Source organism: Pinus tabuliformis, chromosome J (assembly GCF_031772625.1).
Source record: "Pinus tabuliformis cultivar Carrire ecotype Pingquan chromosome J, CPIR1, whole genome shotgun sequence".
In the NCBI taxonomy this organism is placed as follows: Eukaryota; Viridiplantae; Streptophyta; class Pinopsida; order Pinales; family Pinaceae; genus Pinus; species Pinus tabuliformis.
In genome coordinates, this window is record NC_142295.1 from 1000090810 (window position 1) to 1000100214 (window position 9405).

Sequence of the window (9405 nt, forward strand, 5' to 3'; positions counted from 1 at the left end):
TTGGAACTTTTGTCGATTCGACTTCCTCAAGACAACTCATGGGACGCCCCAAATATTAATATTATAAGCAACATCTAAGTCATTGCTAGGACAACATTGTATCAGACTTGATGTTTCTGGTTTAAGTAGCAGGCACGTCACTACCCTATCGTTCTATCTATAGATTTCATAGAAATATATGTTTGATTCCGTACATACCATGCTAGTTGTAGGATGCTCTTTGGAGTCTGGACCCTGGCCACCAGTGAGTCTGCGATCATTTGCACTACTCAGATGAGGTTGTGCCACGATGGTGTGAGATACGTGCAAATTTCCAAACATACTTCGATCCGTCGTCGCCCGGAAAATTGTCTGGCGCCGGCCGCCGGCAATCCCTCCGCCCTCCGACACTCTCCCCTGGCTCCGCCACCCCTTCCTCCGCTCCGCATTCACTCCCTAATTTTTCCACGCACCCCCTTCCTCCGCTCCGCATTCACTCCCTGATTTTTCGACGCAGATCAGATCTGAGCTGGCATCCTGAAATTTCGCTGACAGATCGCCCAATTCGAAATGGAGGAAGGTCCTGATCGCGATCTGCTCACTCACCTTCCTCCTCGACTAGGCGCCTCCCGCTTTGGGCTTCCTCCGCTCTACTGCTCGCCACCAAGGTACACCAGACTAACACACCAGGTTTGTTCCGCTGTTTATTTTAAAATTGTTATAACGGGAAAAAGTCAATATGTTGTAAGAATCCATCCTGTGGTTATGACTCCCAATGGGGAGAGTTTCAAAGTCTCAGTTTCATGAGCTCCTTGCTTGTCTCATAGTTGATATGCTGCATCTGCGTTCATCAGTTCTTCCTAGCTTAAAGGAAGAAAGGAATGAAGGCTACATACCTTGCTCAGTTCAGTAGAATGATTCCCTGAGAGTCTGAGTCTGCCCGAATAGGTACATTGGGGACCAGGCTACAAGACTAATGTCCCAGCTTAGCTCTCCTTCACAGAGCTCTTCTCACATACTGATGAGGATACGCGGTAGACAAAAGAATTGCTTTGTTCCCAAACCCAAGTTGGATCTCTGAGCATCAGATTCCTGTGACCTCCTTTTACATATTCCTTACGGATATTCTCAATGTGGCACACACAATGTGAAGTCGAGGAGAATAAGCGCGTGTGCTGAGTGTGGGTATATACATATATTTATGTGCTTTATAATTTCATAATGTGTATATGTCGAGCAGTTGGAACATTAAGGGCACTGTTGGCTGTTCGCTATGTGGCTGACAAAGATAGTCACCGAGGGGATTCGCTTTACATTCTTTGATGAGTTATGATGAGATCCTTTTGAAAGGAAGATTTAGCAAATTCAAATTACAAGCCTTGAGAAAAATCTGTGCCATAACTTTAGCTTTCAAATTAACTTGTGGCTTAATGGCAATGTAGAGATTTTTCCAGTCAACTGGCGGTCTTTTGGCGAATTTTCCATCAAAGACTAAAAGCATAAAGCTGAGTCCATAACAGCTTTCCACATTATAATCAAATTTCCCTCAAATCAGAAACAGAGATAAAGTACAGAAGAGTAGATGATTCCTTCATTTGATGTCCTACAACTGAATACCCATTGCTACTCCCCTCCATTATTTTCCTAAAACTAAAATGCAGCTTTGATACAACCAACAAACAAGAACACCTCTACCTGTGTACGTATACTACCTTGTATATAAGTTGGAATGGTCAATTGCAAACACTCTTACTGTTTGGGTACTGGGAGTGACACCTGAGTTACAAAGTCCATTCCACGATATTTGCAAATTCTAATGAAAATTTTCTAACTGTTACTAACTGGACTCTGGAATAATGCATGGAATAGGAGAATTTACAGTCAACACGAGAATCCATGCATATCATAGCATCATATTTTATATAGGGAGTTTACTAACGCTTCCTCACAGACACCCATACTACACCTGCTAGGAGTACTGCCGTTTGTAACCTTGCCAAAAATTTACATGCAGATCAGTTTTTTATGAGAATATGCTTGCAAGGATTTGAGTGAGAGACACTTTCTGGAAATAGCATTCACAATGAACCAGAAAAAATTCCTTCTTTTAGTCATTGACAAAGAATAGGTAATTGAGGTTGCGATCAAATCCATGTATAGTACTAGTAGGAACAGACTCTAGAGTGTCTAAAGAAGGTCAATGACCAGCCATATGAAGGAAGTAGAAACAAATTATTCACCTTCTTTGGCCTTTTTAGTTGAAGGTCCCTTCAAAGGAAAGAGCACAAGTTAGTTTAATAGGGAGAGGGAGTGGAATTAAACAGTAGCTCGAGTTAGCTTTTTCATTATACACATAACTAGTTAAGAAATCTTAAACTCAAGACACAAGTTCCAATTTTTAGTGAAGCTGTAAAGCGTCTGAGTAGCAGGATTATGGCCATTTGCAGAGAGTAATGATAACCCTAGAAGGAAATTATGATTTTGTGGAGCATCCTGTATGTGGTAGATTGATGATCTTGCCACAAAGTGTTCATATGTGCAGATACTGATCCTCTCTGCTAAGAGTGCCTTCACTTACTAGCTATACAGGACCAGGCTTTTGCTAGCATCCAAGGAAACCTTCATCTTACTAAACCAGATGTGAAAAACCAGATGACAAAGTGTCTTTCCCAAATGGGAGGTCTATAGTGCAATAAAGTAGTAATGCCTATCTTCAAGTGGTATGGCACCCCTGTTGACAGATTTGTTGAAATGTATCATTCCTTGAGAACAAACCTGCTTTTCCCTTGAGCAAGACTTGACAATTTCTAATTTCATTTGCTATTCATGCAATCAACTTCCTAGGGATAAATTTCATATGCATAGTACTGACTATTCAATTTGACATCTTACCAAACAAGCAAGTTTTCCAAGTGGTCTAGACACCAAACAAAACACTTAAACCATATGATGGCAATATCAATGAACCAATGTCAGTATCGGTAGAGCATCCTAACTGGAAATGATTTGATAACATCAACATATTTGCAGTATACATTAATCTGGTTTATGGATATAATGACTAGAACTCAGTGACTCTTCTAACGTGAATATACTCTGAAATGAAGTAGATAATAGATCCTTTTTAAAACTAGAAGTAGAAGTACATGTCTACTCTTTTAATATATATACTGTTTTTCTTTTTTCTGTTGTAAGGCATTTACTATCCTTTTGTGTTGTAAGGCACTTACTATCCTTTTATGGTGTAAGACAGTTACTATTTTGGAAAATTTACAAGATAGACCTATCAAATTCATAACTTTCGTTAAGGTCACGGATGAAAGAAGGTGTCCCATCATTACAAATTTCTATCCATACCCTAGCCATATACCTATAAGTCCCAAAAGCTAAAACTAACCTGGCCTACCTTACTGATCATAGTTGAGAAACATAGCAGAGTTGGCCATCCAAGAGAAACCCTGTAATATAAAGAATATCTACATTGCTGCTCTTGTTAAAGCCATTGTTAAGATATAGGCTTCAATTATTATGACTGTAAATAGAGAAGGATGATTGAATTTATTCTATTGAACTTGATGATATGGTAACATAGTGATTCAAGTTAGCATACTGACTCAACTCAGATCTAAGTCGTTCAACCTGACCTTCTGCTTTAATGGACTCCTCCAAGTTCAGGGATCTGGTCTTGACTCTAGGGAGATCGTTTTTGACTTGCCATTTTAATATATGGGACATGATATAGGAGTTTGGCTCGTGAAAATACCTCTTTGCTAAAAACATTTAAAATTCTTACATGATGGTTGGTATTCCTTCGCAAATGTATGGAAAAATTTTCCCATAGACCCCAAAAATGTTGCACTGAGTATTTATTTGAATAAAATCTTTCCTTAGAAATTGTGGATTTCCTGGCATTCTGACTCGGACACTATTTTTATTTCCAGGATGCCGATGGTTCAGTGCCTTTCTTCTGGGGCACTGCACCTGATGGTTGCCTTGTCCTATCTGATGATCCACATGTCCTCAAAGAGGGATGTGGAAAATCTTTTGCTCCTTTTCCCCGAGGTAATATTCGACTGCTAAATTAGACCTTATCTATTCTCTGACTATTTCACACATCAAGCATAGTGATCTAATTTTTGTCTCTTATTTATACTGATGTTGCATTTGGCCCTGCAGGTTGTTTTTTCTCTACATCAGGTGGCTTGCAGAGTTTTGAACATCCTCTAAATAAGCTGATGCCAATGCCTCGTGTTGATAGTAAGGGGCAGATGTGTGGGGCGAACTTCAAAGTAGATGTGTTTGCCAAGAGGCAGACTAGCATGCCTAGAGTGGGTAGTGAGGCCAATTGGGCCAAGGAATTTTGATATGAACCAGGCCAATTGGGCTAATGAATCCTGATAAGAACAATTTGATATTTAGAAATATCATTTTGTTTTTTATTTGATATGTATTATTTTCATAATCAATACTGATGAAGCTGAAAAGTGAGTCAGTTTTGCAATGTAAAGGTGATTTCAAAGGCTGTTACTGGCTTATACAAGTTTGCTATCTGCAAAGTTAGTTACTCCAACCTTTCTGATTAATATATATCGTTGACTATAACAACCCTTGAAACTAAGGTAAATAAGACACGGGTAGAAGCTGCTTGCTAAGAATAGCACATTCAATTGCTTAAATGGCTGTGAGAAAACTCTGAAAAGGAGCAGCTTTATTTCAATAACATACCAAACATCATAAAGAAATGATGTAAGAGTCTTTTGTAATAGTCCATTACCATCTATTTGGTAGTCTTTTAAACATTCAATTTTTTTTTTTTTAATATATGAAACATATGTGTTATCATTTATTTGCGCTTCAAATATATATATGAATGTTAAAAGCATCCTCTGCAGAATTTTTAATGATTTTTTTATTAATTATAAATTATTTTTTAATATATTTTAAAATGTGAAAATTTAATATAGCTAAAGCTGGTTAATTTAGTTTAGTTTTTCTTAGTTCATTTAAAATGATATATTATTTAAAGTTGTGTTTCCTTTATATTTAAAATGATACATTATTTTTAACATTTTATGTTTGTCAATTAGTTAAAAAAATTTGTAATTTGAGGAACTTTTTTATTATGGCAATAAGTTCTATTGTTGTCTACAACATTTCAAAAGTTTACCAAGTCTTACGCTTAATGGATTTGTAGGTTCGTAGTGCATTCACCAGAAATTTGACAGTAGCCAAAAAAGGCTGAGATATCCAAAACAAGAGATTACCAAGAAACCAAAAAACCATCAAGATATACACACAACCTATAGCCATAAGAAATTAGAAAAGGTTGTCGGTGCATGGGTCCACCCCCCACGGGGTTTATTTATCCTCCTTGACGATAGTAATCATTAGACCCCAAAAATGTTGCACTGAGTATTTATTTGAATAAAATCTTTCCTTAGAAATTGTGGATTTCTTGGCATTCTGACTTGGACACTATTTTTATTTCCAGGATACCGATGGTTCAGTTTCTTTCTTCTGGGGCATTGCATCTGATGGTTGACTTGTCCTAATTGATGATCCACATGTCCTCAAAGAGGGATGTGGAAAATCTTTTGCTCCTTTTCCCCGAGGTAATATTCGACTGCTAAATTAGACCTTATCTATTCTCTGACTATTTCACACATCAAGCATAGTGGTCTAATTTTTGTCTCTTATTTATATTGATGTTGCATTTGGCCCTGCAGGTTGTTTTTTCTCTACATCAGGTGGCTTGCAGAGTTTTGAACATCCTCTGAATAAGCTGATGCCAATGCCTCGTGTTGATAGTAAGGGGCAGATGTGTGGGGTGAACTTCAAAGTAGATGTGTTTGCCAAGAGACAGACTAGCATGCCTAGAGTGGGTAGTGAGGCCAATTGGGCCAAGGAATTTTGATATGAACCAGGCCAATTGGGCTAATGAATCCTGATAAGAACAATTTGATATTTAGAAATATGATTTTTTATTTTATTTGATATGTATTGTTTTCATAATCAATACTGATGAAGCTGAAAAGTGAGTCAATTTTGCAATGTAAAAGTGATTTCAAAGGCTATTACTGGCTTATACAAGTTTGCTATCTGCAAAGTTAGTTACTCCAACCTTTCTGATTAATATATATCGTTGATTATAACAACCCTTGAAACTAAGGTAAATAAGACACGGGTAGAAGCTGCTTGCTAAGAATAGCACATTCAATTGCTTAAATGGCTGTGAGAAAACTCTGAAAAGGAGCAGTTTTATTTCAATAACATACCAAACATCATAAAGAAATGATGTAAGAGTCTTTTGTAATAGTCCATTACCATCTATTTGGTAGTCTTTTAAACATTCAATTTTTTTTTTTTTTAATATATGAAACATATGTGTTATCATTTATTTGCACTTCAAATATATATATGAATGTTAAAAGCATCCTCTGCAGAATTTTTAATGATTTTGTTATTAATTATAAATTATTTTTTAATATATTTTAAAATGTGAAAATTTAATATAGCTAAAGCTGGTTAATTTAGTTTAGTTTTTCTTAGTTCATTTAAAATGATATATTATTTAAAGTTGTGTTTCCTTTATATTTAAAATGATACATTATTTTTAACATTTTATGTTTGTCAATTAGTTAAAAAAATTTGTAATTTGAGGAACTTTTTTATTATGGCAATAAGTTCTATTGTTGTCTACAACATTTCAAAAGTTTACCAAGTCTTACGCTTAATGGATTTGTAGGTTCGTAGTGCATTCACCAAAAATTTGACAGTAGCCAAAAAAGGCTGAGATATTGAAAACAAGAGATTACCAAGAAACCAAAAAACCATCAAGATATACACACAACCTATAGCCATAAGAAATTAGAAAAGGTTGTCAGTGCATGGGTCCACCCCCCACGGGGTATATTTATCCTCCTTGACGATAGTAATCATTTGATTGGCCCAACTGATTTGGGTTTGCATTGGCCATGTGGAGTTAAAAGTCAATTCTCTCTCCCAGCATCCCCAATTTACAAGAAGATTGGCTTACCTTATTCCCAGTCCAACAAGAATGTAATGTGATCACATAGGGAAAGGTGGATAACAATATTTGAATCCGAGAAACCAATAACTCAAAATCCCAACTCTTAACCACTTTTGACACAAGGGTACCCTAGATAAATTTCTGAGTTGTGGATATGGCTAGTTGGAAATCTCCATCCACTTGGATATTAGAAAAGCCTTATTTGCTTGCGCTCTGCAGACCTTGTTATAGAGCAATAAACTCTACAACATTGTTGTTGGTGATTCCAAAGTTGCCAACATATATCCTTAGTATTTCCACGCCAGTCCTTGAATAATCCTCCATACTTGGTTAGGCTTGGATTTCCTTCGACAACCCCGTCAAAGTTAAGATTGGAAAAACCAAGGGGTGAGGGAGTAAATTGAGGAGGGGAGTTTATCATCTTGGGAAATGGATTAATTGTATTTTATGTTCCATGCTTGTTTGAAGAGTTCCCACCCCCTTGCAACCAACACCACAATAGTTTGGCTCACAAGGCTTTGTTAAGAATTTATGGATCCCTCAATCCAAGGCCCCCTAGCAACTTTGGTTAACATACCTTCTCCCAAGCCACTATAGCCCACTTCCTAGTGTGCTTAGTGCCTTGCCACAAGAAATCTCAAAATTTGGTAGTGATAGCTTTATAAATCAGCGTATGCGTTGGCAATGCTGAAATTTGGTATAGTGCTTAAGCTTGAAGAACATCTTTGATCATGGTCACACGACCTTCCAAGTTCAAAGATTGGAAGGTCTAGTTGCCAATTCGATTTGAGATCCTCTCAAGAATTTCTTGCCAACAAGAAGCGCATAAAAAATTTTCTACCTGTGAGATAATTTGTTCGTTGGTTGTTGATCAATGATGAAAGGTTTCTTTACTATGTTTATAAGCAATTTATTCTTAATAACACTTATTTCTCAATCACCCAGTCACTCTTCCCGTCTCCCCCTTGGATTTCATCTCAATAGTTTTCCCAGATCACAACTCTATTTTGGCTTGACTTCTCTGTATTTCAGATCTTGTGCTTGTGGATTTATCATGATAGTAAGGACCTAGTGTGTCATAAGTAAGGAAATGTCAATATTTCTCCAAGAAAACACATCCATCATGATGGTCTACTATGCTAAATCTCCTATGTGACCACTCCTCTTCCTCCAAATCTTGCACTAGTTTTTCCTCTACAAAGGGATTCTTAGATAAAAACTAGAAAATATGCAGTTGGTGTTCTCGCTGTTCTTGTAAGAGAGTTAAGAGGATTACTTGCAGTTAATGCATGGTGAAAATCGATAACTGAAAATTAATATGCTTTATAAATGCATGGTGAAAATTGATAACTGAAAATTAATAATTCCCTCTACATGCTTCATAAATGCATGGCCATCCCATGGAACTTTGTTATTTCTAATTATTATGGCCATTCCCTTTTTGAGGATACTCCAAGCTTTGAAAATACATAGGCTACATAGATCGGTTTAGGATTCAGTCTCACAATAGCAACAATAGCTAAGAAGTATGGAAGAACAATTGCACCTTTTTGTTTCTACTAAAAAGCAATTAACACAAGACTGTAAACAAGAATTTGACTTTTGGTTTTGGCTCCATTTCCTTGTTACTATAAGAAGTCCTCATTTACAATGTCATTTTATAACATACTGCCGAAGGTTACAGAAGGACTAACAGAGAGAGGGACTAAACATCCCTGTCAAGTTTTGAGAAGCTCAACTTAATAGTATCTAAACAGTCTTCAGCTATAGATGATGTAAGATTTTGCTTTGTCACAATTCACAAAGTAGTGAAGTGAAGAGTGGATTTATATATATTTTACCTATGTACAGGTTTTGGCCATTGCTGTTTAAGAGGCTGATGCAATGCTCGAACCAACTCAGACTCTGTAATCAATATTACCAGCTATGTGTACTCTAATAGAGTAATCCTTTGCCACAAAATGTTGTTGCTTTGATTTCCTTCATCTAAAGTCTCTTTCAAGCTACCCTTCAATAGCATTTTAATTTTACTAAAAACATGGAACATGCTTATCATTTGGGTTAATAACGATATCTATTTCATGTATTTTAATTGATACACAGTCACATTGTGGCACTTTAAGATCACATTTTTTACTACTCCGTTAGGAACAATTAGAAAATATTTTTTTATGGGAATTTACACAAAAAATTCATAAACAAGAAAACTTTACTATGGCCATATATATATATATATATATATATATATATATATATATATATATATATATATATATATATATATATATATATATATAGTTGCTTCTTGATCTGAGTTCAAATTTTTACAAATCATCACTTTTTGAGTGAATAGAAATAACCACTGTGACAGTAAAAGAGGCACACCAGAGGCTAGA

The 9405-nt window shown here is 36.2% G+C and overlaps 1 protein-coding gene across 1 annotated transcript; it reads left to right on the top strand.

Moving 5' to 3' along the window:
• The first annotated feature begins 549 nt into the window (after positions 1-549).
• On the top strand, positions 550-4371 carry LOC149230218 (uncharacterized). The gene is made up of 3 exons (XM_089381233.1): positions 550-669; positions 3921-4041; positions 4156-4371. Exons 1-3 carry the CDS (start codon positions 550-552, stop codon positions 4341-4343), a joined length of 429 nt encoding a protein of 142 aa, XP_089237359.1. The 3' UTR covers positions 4344-4371.
• Positions 4372-9405: the final 5034 nt, after the last annotated feature.